Raw genomic sequence first — 12,987 nt, forward strand, 5'->3', positions numbered from 1 at the left:
GGTCACAGGAAGGCCTATTGGATTTGTTCCTTGGCTTCAACCCCAAACTTGAAGCAACTATGGCATTTCTTTAGCTGACGTATTTTAGATGCCATTTGGCTCGGAGTAAAGAGTTTTGATGTCCTAGAGCAGTGGATCTCAGCCTTCCTATCGCTTCAGCTCTTTAACACAGTTCATGTTGTGGTGACCCCCTAACCATAAAGTTATTTTGTTGCTACTTCATAACTGCGATTGTTATGAGTTGTAATGCAGATATCTCGTATGGAGGCTCTCCGATCAATGACCCTGGGGGTTATGACCCACAGGTTGAGAACCACTATTCTAGGGTCAGGAGATTCCTATGAAAGGATGCTTGCAGTCTGCCGACTTACTTCCCCTCCTTCAGCTAAGCATTGGCTCCTGAAGGTGAGAGTTGGAGATGGTGGGGGGAATTGAAATTCACACCATCTTTTGTCCACAAGGAAATGAATTTCTTGGCCATCAGCTCTGCTCGCAGCTGTGAGTGGAGGTTTCAGGAAGGCAGCATTGGTACCTGTCAGACACATGCAGGGCAAATACAACTGGAAAGCGACTTTCTTTTGTTGTTGCTTTTATTTGCTTGCTTTCTTTTTGGAGACAGTGTTTCTCTCCGTAGTCTTGCCTGTCCGAGACTGGAGAGCTCGGCCTAGCTCTGCCTCCTAGGTGCTGGGATTAAAGGTGTGTGTTACCGTTGCCTGGAACATGTAGAGTGAATTTCTAAAGCCAATTCTTATACCACACGCATAGACTTACCCTATGCTGTTAAAACGACCCATTTCTGGACATACTCATCAAAGGATGCAATGCGCAGTAAGAAGGTAAAAAGCAAATCTTATAGCAAATTTGTTGCTGTTTTGAGACAGACTGTCACTGTTACTATGTATCAGCCTAGCGTCCACTGTGAAACACAGCCCCGCTCCCACTTCCTCAACTTTCCAAGTGCTGAGAATACAAACATATACAGATGTTCCTGACTCTTGAGGAATTTTAAGACTCCGAATCTTGGTAATGCTTCAAAAGAGAAAAAAAACCCGAATATGAATATTTATATTCATAGTAAACTCTGAAGTGCATGCATTTGATAACATTTAAAGATAACCACAATGATAACATTATGCCCTATAGATTTACAGATGTGGAGTCGTTGGCTTTGACCATAAAGTGATGTGAGGTGGATTTCCCTACACTTGCGGGCTTTTTGATTAATGTCTTAAGTCTTAGTACTGTTAGAATGGAGTCAGGATTTCTTTCCTATTTCACTATGTCCATCTAGAGGCATCTTCAAAACTTCAACTTTATATATAAGATTCTTTTGAGACTTGAAAGCAGAAGTGTTATTTTGGACATGTTACCTCGGTGACTAGGTCAGCCAAACATTTTAGGAAAGACTGAAGTATGTACACTCTGTCTTGAGGGGTTAGAGAAACATACGCAGGCACATTCATTTGGAAACGCCTGTAAATTTTCCTTGTGTGGAAGAAGGGCAGAGGTAGTTTAACAAGTCAGAAGATCCAATATAAAACCAAAGGCTTTATTGTCTAGCTGCCTACCTGCCCAAATTCTAACAGATTGGAAAATAAATAATTACATATATTTTTCTTTCCAGAAGGTTAAACATGCCACCATTAACTTCTGCACAGAGTGGACAAGGGTGGCAGGCAGGCAGCAGGCAGGGCCTGCTCACCACTCAGCGTAGACGGAACGGTTCACTTTCTTTTCTCCACGTCCCTTGCATAGCATTTTTGATCCCCACCAAATGCTGCCTAGACAATGTGAAGGACTTTGAAAGCAGCCACGGCCTGCTTTTCCCGCTCATGTCTGCTCTGCAGGATCTCCAGCAGGGAAATTTCCGGTAAGCTTCCTTCTTTCTCACTGTGCTTTGAGTTATTAGTTTTCTTCATTGTTTGATAAGGCAGATTTGGTGGTTTGGGTTTGGGGATGGTCTTAGCATAGTCCAAAGCCTAAGGGCATAACAAGAAAAAAAAAAACCCTTCATTTAAACCGGGAAGTTAGTCTTAGGAGAGGTTTATGATATAGATGGAGACAGTTGCTGTAATATGGGCAGAGACGGCCATCGGATAGAAAATGCAGACGACATGTTATGATGCATAGGTTGAACAAAAGTCAGTCACTGACAGCATGTTGTGGAGCAACACAGAGCTGCAGAATGGATGTGGGCAGCTGCTGTGTCATTTGGATGTTTTTACAGTGAAAGACTTCTTTCCCCCACACGGAGAGGTTTAATGAGAGGAGAAAAGTAGAGGAGAGGAAAGGCGACCGGCTATGGGCACGTGGAGGGAAGGGGGAAGGGGGCAAGAACAGAGAACAAAGAGCAAGAGGGAGAAGTAAGAGTGAAAAGACTTTTAAGTGTTTGCAAACTGATTTCTCATGTGTTTAATCTGTCAACTTTCTGAAAGTCTTGCTAACACCAAACTTCTAATAGAATTCAACCTTGAATTAAGGCTTTCTAGCCAACAAAGACTTGTAGCTGGAGACTGAAGGCATCGCTTGTAGTTGAGGGAAACTGAACTTGGTTTGTTACATTGGATCCTCCGGAACTGAAGTTACAGATGGTTGTGAGCCATTATATGGGTGCTTGGAACTGAAATCTGGGACCTCTGTAAAATAGTGAGTGTTTTAAAGTCCTGAGCCACCTCTCCAACCCTGAGCTTTGTTCGTTTTGTTTTGTTTTATTGAGACAGAGTTTCTCTGTGTATCTTTGGCTGCCCTAGAACTCACTCTGTAGACCAGGCTGGCCTTGAATTCACAGAGATGCTCCTGCCTCTGCCTCCTGAGTGCTGGGATTAAATGCATTCACCACCCTAGTCTGCTTAAGCTACATACTTTAAGAAGACTTTATTGAGAGCTGAAATGGGAATGGATAGTATCGGAAAAGGGAAAAAACCCTCAAGACATAAAAAGTTCACATTCTGCACATGAATGAGACAGCTGTGGGAATTCCTACAGATTTGTCACTGTGTAAATCTTTATGAGCATGTAATTGGTCAGAGAAAGAAAGAAACAGCACTATGGGCATTTGGTGAGGAAGATGAGGTCATCAAGGTCTGAGGAAGAATTGATAGGATGATTGGTAAAAGAGAACACACAGCACACATCCCTGAGGGCAGTAAAGGGTGTGTTTTCTTCTTCGAGGAGTCCCCATGGCCGTATAGGAGTAAATCTACTGAGGCAGGGGGTGGTGGTGTGTCGCCATAGTATGCATTTCATTCACATCCCTACTCTTCGTTAGATGGCATCTCAGAGGACGGATGTTATGTATTTTTTAAAAATCACCCCCCCCCCGACACCGGAGTAACCCACACAGTCCCTCTGGAAAAGCATAGGGACTTAAATGGATTTAAATAAACAATGAAGGGTTTGTTTGTCTGTCTGTCTGATGTGAACAGCAAGAGTGCTCTATTCCCTTGAAACTTACTTAATGATAGAGAATGAAACCGATCATTAATTTGACTGGAGGCTCTTGCTGAGAAATCAGTTTGTTATTTCTATGTGTGACAAAATTAAGACAATGTACTCACACGTGTGTGTGTGTGTGTGTGTGTGTGTGTGTTTACGTTAATATTTGTGGATAACCTGTAAGTGTAGGATTGGCTGTTTCTGAATATCCAAGCCCATCTCTTGAGGTGAGGAGGTGACCAAAGTGTCCCTTTATTGTTCTGACTGAAGCAATAAATGCCCCACTCGAGCGTCTTACCTTCTTCCGAGAAATCGTTGACTTACTGTCAGTTTTTGATGTCTGGGGTTTGGACAGGACGGACAGTGTCTTCATGTTGTATTCCTTGACTTGCTTTGCATACTCTTTTTGCTGCAGTAACGTTTGCATCTGTGGGGAGAAACGGAGGAGAGTGAGCGAATCTCCCCTAATTCTCTCAGCGGCATTGGTTTTATGGAGGTGGGTGGCTCAGGAAGGTGACCCTGGCAGCAGTGAACTGGTTAACATTTCCCGGGAGAATCTGCTGTGAGAGCAGCCGCACCGCACTGTTCTCTTAACAGAGGCTAAATTCTATTCAGCTTCTTCTTTGTTGCATTTACCCAATTTATTTTCATTTCTGCTTCCAACTTTGAACTAGACTCTTTTTATGCCTGAGTGCAACTGCAGTTCAAACACATTAAATGAAGATCTCCTTTCACCATAGGGAAGAGAATAAAGTGGGTGCACTTCCTCGGGGTGGGGAACTCGGATCCTAAGTGTCTTCTCTGTAGCCACTTCAAAGTTATCAAGACAACTCTCTCAGGGAGACCAATAGCCGCACAGCACACGCATCCCTTCCACGCTCACGCGCCCCGCTCTTGTGGGAGGCTTTCAGATCTGACAGAAAGGCAGTGCATAAAATAACACAGGCTAAGAATGCTTTTTTTTTATTATTTTGCAGCAGGAGAATCTGGGACTCTATTAGACCTGCTGTTCCTGGGGTGTCTACTCAGTGCCAGAGATTTGCACTGGTCTTCGATGCTGGGGTGCACCTTTACCCCCGTTGCTAAGGACAGGTAGAGAATACTGAGGCTGAAAATCTCGCAGGCCACTTACTTTGTCTCTGATGGACGCAAAGTCAGGTCCCAGGCCTCCAAGCTTCACGTCTCTTTTCTGATAACCTTTCAGCTTGGAACTCTGAAAATACAACCACAGAAATGGTTCTTTTCAAGGCCTGGTGTCCCTTAAAGAAGTCATCGGGGCATAGGAAGGAAGGACAACGAAACTCTGGTGGGAGGCTGGAGAACGAGTGCATTTCTTGGCAATGGGGCTGTTTCATGGTCGCAGTCTGTTTAGCATTTGTTAGCTAATGTGTTCTGAGCTTTTCACTTCTGAGATAAAAGAGATTGAAATTCTGAAATAATGAGTAATTTCAAGGAAAGAATTTGCTCTTTGGTTTACATTCTTTAGCTGAAGCATGTATAATAAAACTCACCCCACGCAGCTGTTACCATAAGCAGTTTGCAAAATCAAAGGAGTCCTCGCCAATGGTACGCAGCCAATACACTGATCCAGAAAGTCCCTGTCCACTGAGGTGAATCCCGCCTTTCAGAGATACCTCAGAAGACAATGAAACCACGGTTCATTGGTAGAATAAGAGATGATTTTAAGGATGAAAAAAAAATCAACTGTCACTCATTGACAAGACTCAAAAGAGAGCAGGTGAGTCTTGGCAAGACCCACTGAGAAATTAGTTTTGCTCTGTTAACTAGTGTGACTTTGGAATGTTTGATGGGCATCCAGAAGTCAGAAGAGCCTGTTGGATCTCCCAGAGCTGGAGTTACAGATGGTTGTGAACCACTGTGTGGGTGCTGGGAACCGAACCTTGGTCTTCTGTAAGAGCAGCAAGTGCCCCAACCACTGAGCTATCATGCCATCCTGATGGGCTGTATGTCTGGTGAGCCTTTTCTGAGACACAGTTTGGCAGTGATTATCAGATGATTGAGAACTTTTCACCAGGTCAGTTAGAGTTACTTCAAGTATCCTTCATGATCCTAAGATGAACTGTGCCCAGATTGTATCAACCATGTTCTCAATGTGGTTTTTACTTACAGAAGCACTGGCTTCTCCCTGGACACCGCCCCCCCCACTGCAGAAGCCGGGAAAGCAACTGTGAGTTAGTTGTCCCATATCACCTGTGAGTACTGGGTCCGGGATACGCTGTGGATACTGCAGCCTAAGATGCTTGAGTCCTTCTATAAGGAGCTGTACTAGCCTATAACCTGTGCGCACTGTCCATATGCTTGCTTTCTCCCTGGATTACTAATACCTGGAGTGATGTAAGCACCACTTGGAGAGTCGTTCTGACGTTATAATGACTTGGAAACATCAGGTACATTCATTAAAGGTGCACTGTTTCCAGCACCTGTGTATGTGGACCAATTCTTTCCCTGAAATCTCCCCAGCATGGAGCTCTGGCCCCGGGAAACTATGCTTGAGTTGGGTGGGGGGCGGGCACTCAGGTTTTTGGAAACTCTTATTCGGTCTGGCACAGCCCCTCCGTTCTCATTTTATTTTTTATCCCCACCCCCAAAGTGGACGGGATTCCTGGGGCTAGAACAGCACTCCTTCAGGCAGGGGGAGAAACAGGAGAAGCATATAGCTCTTGGTTCTGATATTCTGAGCTGCAGAAACCCTAGTGTTAGCAGCTGCCTACCTCTGGGTTAATTGTATGAAGGAAGAATGAAGCCACGGTTTTGAGATTGCTGGGCAGCCTCTCACCACTGTGGAAGGCAATATCCCCAGCACACCAGGGCTTCAGTGAAGCTATTCAGAAGGAGCAAAATAATGTACCACTCAGGTGCAACACTTCTGCCCTTCAGCGAATAAAGGCTCTGTAAACAGAACTGGCCCTGCCGCGGTGTTAAACATTTATGCTCAAAACTCTCTCAGCGTATCAAAGTCTAGAGAAGGCAAGATTTTATTTCAAGGAAGCCTTTGGTCTGAAATCATTAAAACTAACACTAAAATAAATAAAACCTCCCGGGGTTGGGGATTTAGCTCAGTGGTAGAGCGCTTGCTTAGGAAGCGCAAGGCCCTGGGTTCGGTCCCCAGCTCCGAAAAAAAGAACAAAAAAAAATAAATAAAAATAAAACCTCCCCAGCGCAGAGCTGGGATTACTGCTTATTGGCGGACATGGCAAAAGGGCGACTCTATAGGGAAATAGTCATTGCCAGGATAAAAGCACTGAATCTGTCCACGTCTGTTTCCTGTCTGCTGTTATGTCTGTTTGTGTCTTTCTTTTGGGAGGGTGGGGCTTTCACTATAACCCTGGCTGTCCTTGAACTTGTTCTTCAGCCCAAGTGTTGGGATTACAAGCACATGCCATTATGTTTGGCTTCTTCATACTCTTGCTTTTAATATGAAAGAAATTTTAGTTAAGTCCATTTATTTATATGTCCTTCTCTGTGTGTGTGTGTGTATGTGTGTGTTCGCGTGGGCCCATGCACATACAAGCTAATATCATTAGGCCTGGGAGACAAACATCTTTATCTGCTGAGCCATCTTGCTGGCCCCTCTTCTTATATTTATAAAAGTATTCATATACTACAGTTATTTTAATATTTTTACTAAAACATTTTGGTATTATACTTTACTTACCGGACTCCAAGTGGATTTCAAAACTGGGACTTTTAGGCAAATATTCTAACCTATTGTTTCATGTCACTAAATAATGTAGGCATTTCTCTAAATGTTGCCCGTCGAAGATACACTGAGGTAAACGTTGTATGCTACTTTAATTCTTTGAAATAAATTGATCGATGTATGGCTATTAAGATCTAATGAACACTGAAGGCCATTTCTGCCGCCATGGGAGTGGTAAGATGGTTCTTTTTTCAAACCTTGGTTACAAAGTCGGGTGTTAACACCCCTTAAAAACTTCAGATATTTTTAACAGTTGGCTGAACTCAGACAACCTATGCTTATGACTACAAGCTCAGTCTTCTTACACGTGCCCTCTGTGCCACTGTCTTGAAATCACTAAGTTATGATGTATTTGTCAAAGTAAAAAAAGGAATAAAAAAAGGTTAAAAAAAAAAGACCAACAACTAAACCACCACTCACATCCAAGCCATAAATCCAATTTGTTCAAAGATGATGAGAAAGAAATGATCAGTGGGCAGAAACCCCATCCTTAGCCTGGTGCAGCTTAACTTTTAATCATGCTACCAGCTCACAAAGGCCGTGCCAGGGAGCATGGATAATCGTGTGTTGATCTTTGGCTGTGTTTCTTGCTAGCAACTTCAGTAAGCATCAAGGTCAGTGTGAGAAAAGCCAGAGCCAAGGATCATGCACTGGAAGGGAGAGCGTGTGGCCCAAATGGGCCATCCCCATGGCTGCTGATCCCTTTACAGGATGAGTTGCCCGCAGCACTGCGACATTTCTCAGGGGAAGGGGGTGGCTCCTGGGGGAGTTTGTTCTGGGTGACTGGCAGTGAGAATCTTGGATCTGCTTAAGTTTGGCGCAAGTAATCAGGAAGAGCTCAGCTCTGTAATTCTGTTTGATCTCTCTCCATCTGAAGTCTTAACAGCACTGTTGGGATATAATTCTCATACCACAAAATTCACTCACTTAGAGCTGCTCAATTCATGGTTTTGAGGATAGGCACGGAATTGTGTAAGCATTGTCCAATCTAATTGGACAACATCTTCATCATTCTGAAAGAAATAAAACCAAACGAAAGTCTTCCAGGACCCATTAACCCTCACTTGCCTTGCCCAGTCCCTACGTGGCCAGTTCTAGGCGGCTAAGCTACTTTAAGTTTCTTCAATAGTCTTTTACAGTCAAGCAATCCTCAGATGTTATTTTCATTTACTCCGTGGTTTCTAAAAGACTAAAAAGCGGCATGACAAAACAAAGATGGTGACGTTGGTGCTAATGACAGTGACGCCGACAATTCTAAGAAATCAAGGCCAACAATCCTACTGAGTCTCTGAATAAAGGGATCAGACAAATGCAGATAGAGCCACAATCTAAATGAGTGCCTAAGCACATTCTCCACGTATGTCTGCATAAAGCTCACAGGAACCTAGGCTCAGTGACTTTCACCTGTAATACTAGCACATGGTAGGTTGAGGCAGGAGGACCACCATGAGTCAGGTCAACTTGGGCTAGAGAGTGATACCCTATCTTAAAAGATGTCCCAAACCAAAAACCAAAACCAAAACCAAAACCAAAACTAAAACCATCACCACCACCACCACTGCCACCACCACCACCGGCAGCAGCAGCAGCAGCAGCAGCAGCAGCAGCAGCAGCAGCAGCAACAACAACAACAACAACTACCACCACAAAAACAACTGACAACAAACAAGCAAAGCGACACACTAGCTGACATGTACTGGTGTTGGCCCCTCAAAGGGAGGCTGCATGGGACTTTCCTGGGGGAGAGGTCCCTACTAATCATTCATGATTCTCTCAAGCAAGGTGTACGACTGTCACTGTGTACTCCAAAGAGTATGGCTGAATTGAAGGGACAGGGACAGATCTGTACGTATTTGTTTCAGCTCAGAACTGTTAAACCCTGCTGGGGGTGGGGAGACTGACTGCAGATCTATTCTCCAGAAAAATCCCTCAGATGCAGAAGACTGAAAGTTACTGAAAACAAGATAAAAACAACATGTTGGATGCCAGAGAGCAGCAAGCAGAGGATGTGTGCTCTGCGGTCACTAAAATTAATCCAAATAAAACTCTTCTTAGGTGCAGCCAAGCAGCAAGCCCCAGATTGTCTGTGACGAGAAACATCAGTCAATTACAGAGGCTCAGCCCTCATCTGCCAGGGAACTCTGTACCGAGCCCTTACTTCGTGGTGACTGGAGTCAGCAGAAGTGTATGCTGCTAGTTTGGAATCCCTTGTGCTGTGTTAATTTCTTAGTCTTAAGCCTGGATTTGATGACGTGAACAATACCTTGCATTCTAAAATCGCTCTCAGACAGCACTGCCAGAAGAGGAAGGGGACCCCAGGCCTATTATCTTTACAAATCCTCAAATTTTTTTACTGTGATTCGGGACGATTCCCTTGGAAACCAAGAGATTTGACGTGGCCAGCAAATGGGCGTGATGTGGATAATGACTCTCTCTGTCTGGTGCCCTGACTACCTGCTGACCTATACAAATCACTCAGTTCTAAGTCACTTCAGCTTCTGGAAGGGCTTAAAGGACAAAGAGTACGTGTGTGTGTGTGTGTGTGTGTGTGTGTGTGTGTGTGTGTGTGTGTGTGTGTGACATGTAGACTCGAGATACTGGGCTGGGAAAATGGATGTGTATGGATTGAAGCCACCCTCACAGAAAGTGGGGAAGGGGTGGTGAGGAGCAGGAAATTACCTCTGCTTTCCTAACCTTTCCATGGCCTTAGCATTCTGGTATTAAACACTTTTACCAGGGCATTTTCCTCTATCCTTTCTCAGCACAGCACGGATTCTATTTGTGAGGAGAAAGGAACGGGAAACGACATTTAATCGATGTGTAACCTTTGCTAGGGAATAAGTGAAGGCATTAGTGCATTATTTCATTTTCTTTTACACCACACCTTTAAAAAAGTAAGAGTAATTCTGATTGTTCCTATGAGGAATCAGGGTCTGGGGTAAGTCAGTAACTCCCCAACTGAGAAAATGTCTCCATGAGGTGAGTCTGTAGACAAGACATTTTCTTAATTAGTGATTGATGAGGGAAAGGCTCAGCCCATTGTGAGTGGTGCTATCCCCTAGGCTGGCAGTCCTGGATTCTATAAGAAAGCAGGCTGAGTAATAGTAATAGTGAGAAGCAAGCCAGTGAGTAGCACCCTTTACAAAGACCCTATGAGATGGGGCTGGACCAAGGATGGCAACTGGAAATTCAGTTTAAAAGTTGTTTTCAACTGCAGGAAAGCTCTTCTGGGAGGCTGTGTATGTTTAATTCTTAGGCCCTGGTGGGTTGCAACGGCCTGATTGCTTGTCTCCATGAAAATGACACATATGAAACCTGCTTCCCAGTCTGGTCTATAAGTCTTGGGTTATTTGAGAAACACTTGAAAGTGGTACAAGCAGTATTTTAGAATCCAACAGCCATGTTAGTGATGTTTCTCTGGGAAAAGAGGTGACCTGTGAGTCCCAAAACTTAGACCTTCTTGTCTACAGTGGAAGTGGGGGGTCTTCTGGTGTCAGGCTAAAAGGAGCTCTTTCCATGCCTCAGAACCATGAGCTAAATAGACTTCTTCATAAAATAACCTTCTTATAGTGGTGAAAACCAAAAATACATTATTTCACCCTGGAAGCACATGGTCTTCCTGAGAATTAAAAAGGTTGCTTTTAACAAGACATGAAGAAACTGAATTGCACAAAATTGCTTTTTTGACCCAAACTCTAGATAAGAATTCATTGAAAACTGAGTGGCCTGGATATTTTGCTGTCAAAGTTGATTTGAGGTGCGTACCAAGAGGCATGTTTGATGCTGAGGAACCAGTGGTGGAAGTCGAGAGACCTCCCCTCTGGCAATGCGGCTTACACTCACTCAGCCCTACTCTCTCTTCAGATGTGAAGACGTGGAACTCAGTTTAGAAGAGGGATTCAGGTGAGGAAAAGTGGTGGTTGAACTGAGGATAAAAGCAGGATTAATATTGCCTACCTGCAGTGTAGACTTTTCCCTGAGAGAGGACCTAAAAGGGAAGTGGGAGTAGGTACTCTTGGCAAGAGAAACTTCTGGAAAAGGTGGGGAGGAAACTCAGGGAGTAGCTCAGACTAGAGGGGAGGGCTCTCGGTTCCTGGACCAGAGGCCCATCTGTCATCAAAATTCAAGAGCGACTAAGACTAGGCTAGACAAGCAACGCTTTTGTCACCTTTGTGCGGCTTCGGCTTCGCTTCCTGTGTCTCTTCCCTTTCTCCAGCTGAAGCAGGTAGCCTTCTGAATTACTACGGGCCATCCTCATCTGGTGCTTGTGGCTTCTCTCTGAATCGAGCTGGGATTCACTCTCTACCCTGGACAGGATAGGCGGGAATACGGTGCTGGACAAGGAGCCCTCGCTGGGCTGCACCTCTGCCAGCTGTAGCAGGGCTTGCTGGTGCTGCTCCATGATCTGGGCGAGCCGGGAGTCTGGAGAGGCACTCACGGGCTCCATGTCCGAGGAAGAGTGGAGTTTCCTTTGGAGAAAACACAAGTGTTTTTGTTTTTTTAAATAAAACTTGAATCTGTAACACCGCTTTCTGTGTAGAAATCTTTAGGAATCCCTCATCTTTATAGGATACATGATTTCTTGCCTTCAAATCCTTCTCTTTTCCTTTGGGACATTCTAATTCCATTTCAAAAACATTTATTTCATTTACTTATGTGTCTCTCTCTATGTGTACACGTGTGTGCAGGTGCCCTCAGAGTCCCGAAGAGGATGTCAGATCCCTACACCAGGAGTTACAGGCATCTTAAGTGAGTCCGAGGAACTGAACTCAGATCCTCGGTAACACACTGATTATTTTAGACCCTAGCAAGGACTCCAAAGTGAAACTCTATCCCCCTGATGCCCCAAGAGGAGAAAAAGTGTAGCAGAAAATAAGGACACGACTACAGATATAAAAATCTGAAATAATCTGAACAAACCATGTAAAAACGTTAATGGTAGCACTTCATAAAACAGGAAAAGTGTTAAGTTTTCCTAGAAAATGGAACTCATCAGACTGACTAAAGGTGAAACAGCGACAGTGTAAATAAAGAGGAAAAACTGTGATGCTAATGATAGGGGCTCAAGTCTGCCACAGACAGTATCGGACAAAACAACCGCGATCCACACAGTTTCACAGGAAAAATGTATCAAACGTCTATGTAACAGGTGCTTACAACCTGTCCCAGAGGATGTAAAAGAGTCAAAGAGAGCCCAGTCCTCAACACATGCATAAAACCGACACTCCCTGTGCTCAGGTCGCCCCTCCTCATATAGCCCAGTCTGACCAGTCTGACCAGGGACTCAAAATGTTACTGAACTCCTCCTCACCTTGACCTGACCTTGAACTCCTGATTCTTCTGTCTCAATCTCCCAGTGCTGGGACTGTAGACCTGTGACACCCTACCTGGTCTGATAGCATATTGATAACACTCTGGGTGAGCCCAGTGCAAGACAGGAGAGATATAAGCCTAACCTCCCTCATGCATATGAATGTTATTAAATCCTAGGCAAATGAATTGAGCGATCTAATCCGGTATGCTGAGCTGGTGATATAGCATGTGCTGGAGTCCCTGCCTAAACTGTACAAGGCTCTGGTTCCATCAATAGCCTCAGTAGCAAACAGAAGACCAATATGAAGAGGTGTGCTAATCTTAGGAGCAAAAGGACAGTGTCACAGTAAAAGCCCGTGAATGTATTTCATTACATTACGGGGTCGATGAAACATATTTGATTAAGTTTCAAGCTCATTTATAACAATAGTGCTTTGCAAAGGAAAATAGAAACAAAGGCATTTTCTATGTCTACCTTCTAAAAGCTAAAAATTATTTATTTTTATTTTGTGTATGTG

General features: G+C 44.2%; 1 protein-coding gene across 5 annotated transcripts in view; it reads right to left on the reverse strand.

Moving 5' to 3' along the window:
- Positions 1–1,528: 1,528 nt before the first annotated feature.
- The window catches only part of Jhy (junctional cadherin complex regulator), a 56,731-nt gene continuing 45,272 nt past the window's right edge, over positions 1,529–12,987 (reverse strand). For all 5 annotated transcript variants that reach the window (NM_001429449.1, NM_001429450.1, NM_001429452.1 and 2 more), the window contains 4 exon segments: positions 1,529–1,979; positions 3,734–3,862; positions 4,568–4,648; positions 11,325–11,625. In NM_001429449.1, coding sequence (NP_001416378.1) covers positions 1,782–1,979; positions 3,734–3,862; positions 4,568–4,648; positions 11,325–11,625 — 709 coding nt within the window. In that variant the 3' untranslated portion in view covers positions 1,529–1,781.

This window comes from Rattus norvegicus, chromosome 8 (assembly GCF_021556685.1).
Source record: "Rattus norvegicus strain SHRSP/BbbUtx chromosome 8, alternate assembly SHRSP_T2T, whole genome shotgun sequence".
In the NCBI taxonomy this organism is placed as follows: domain Eukaryota; kingdom Metazoa; phylum Chordata; class Mammalia; order Rodentia; family Muridae; genus Rattus; species Rattus norvegicus.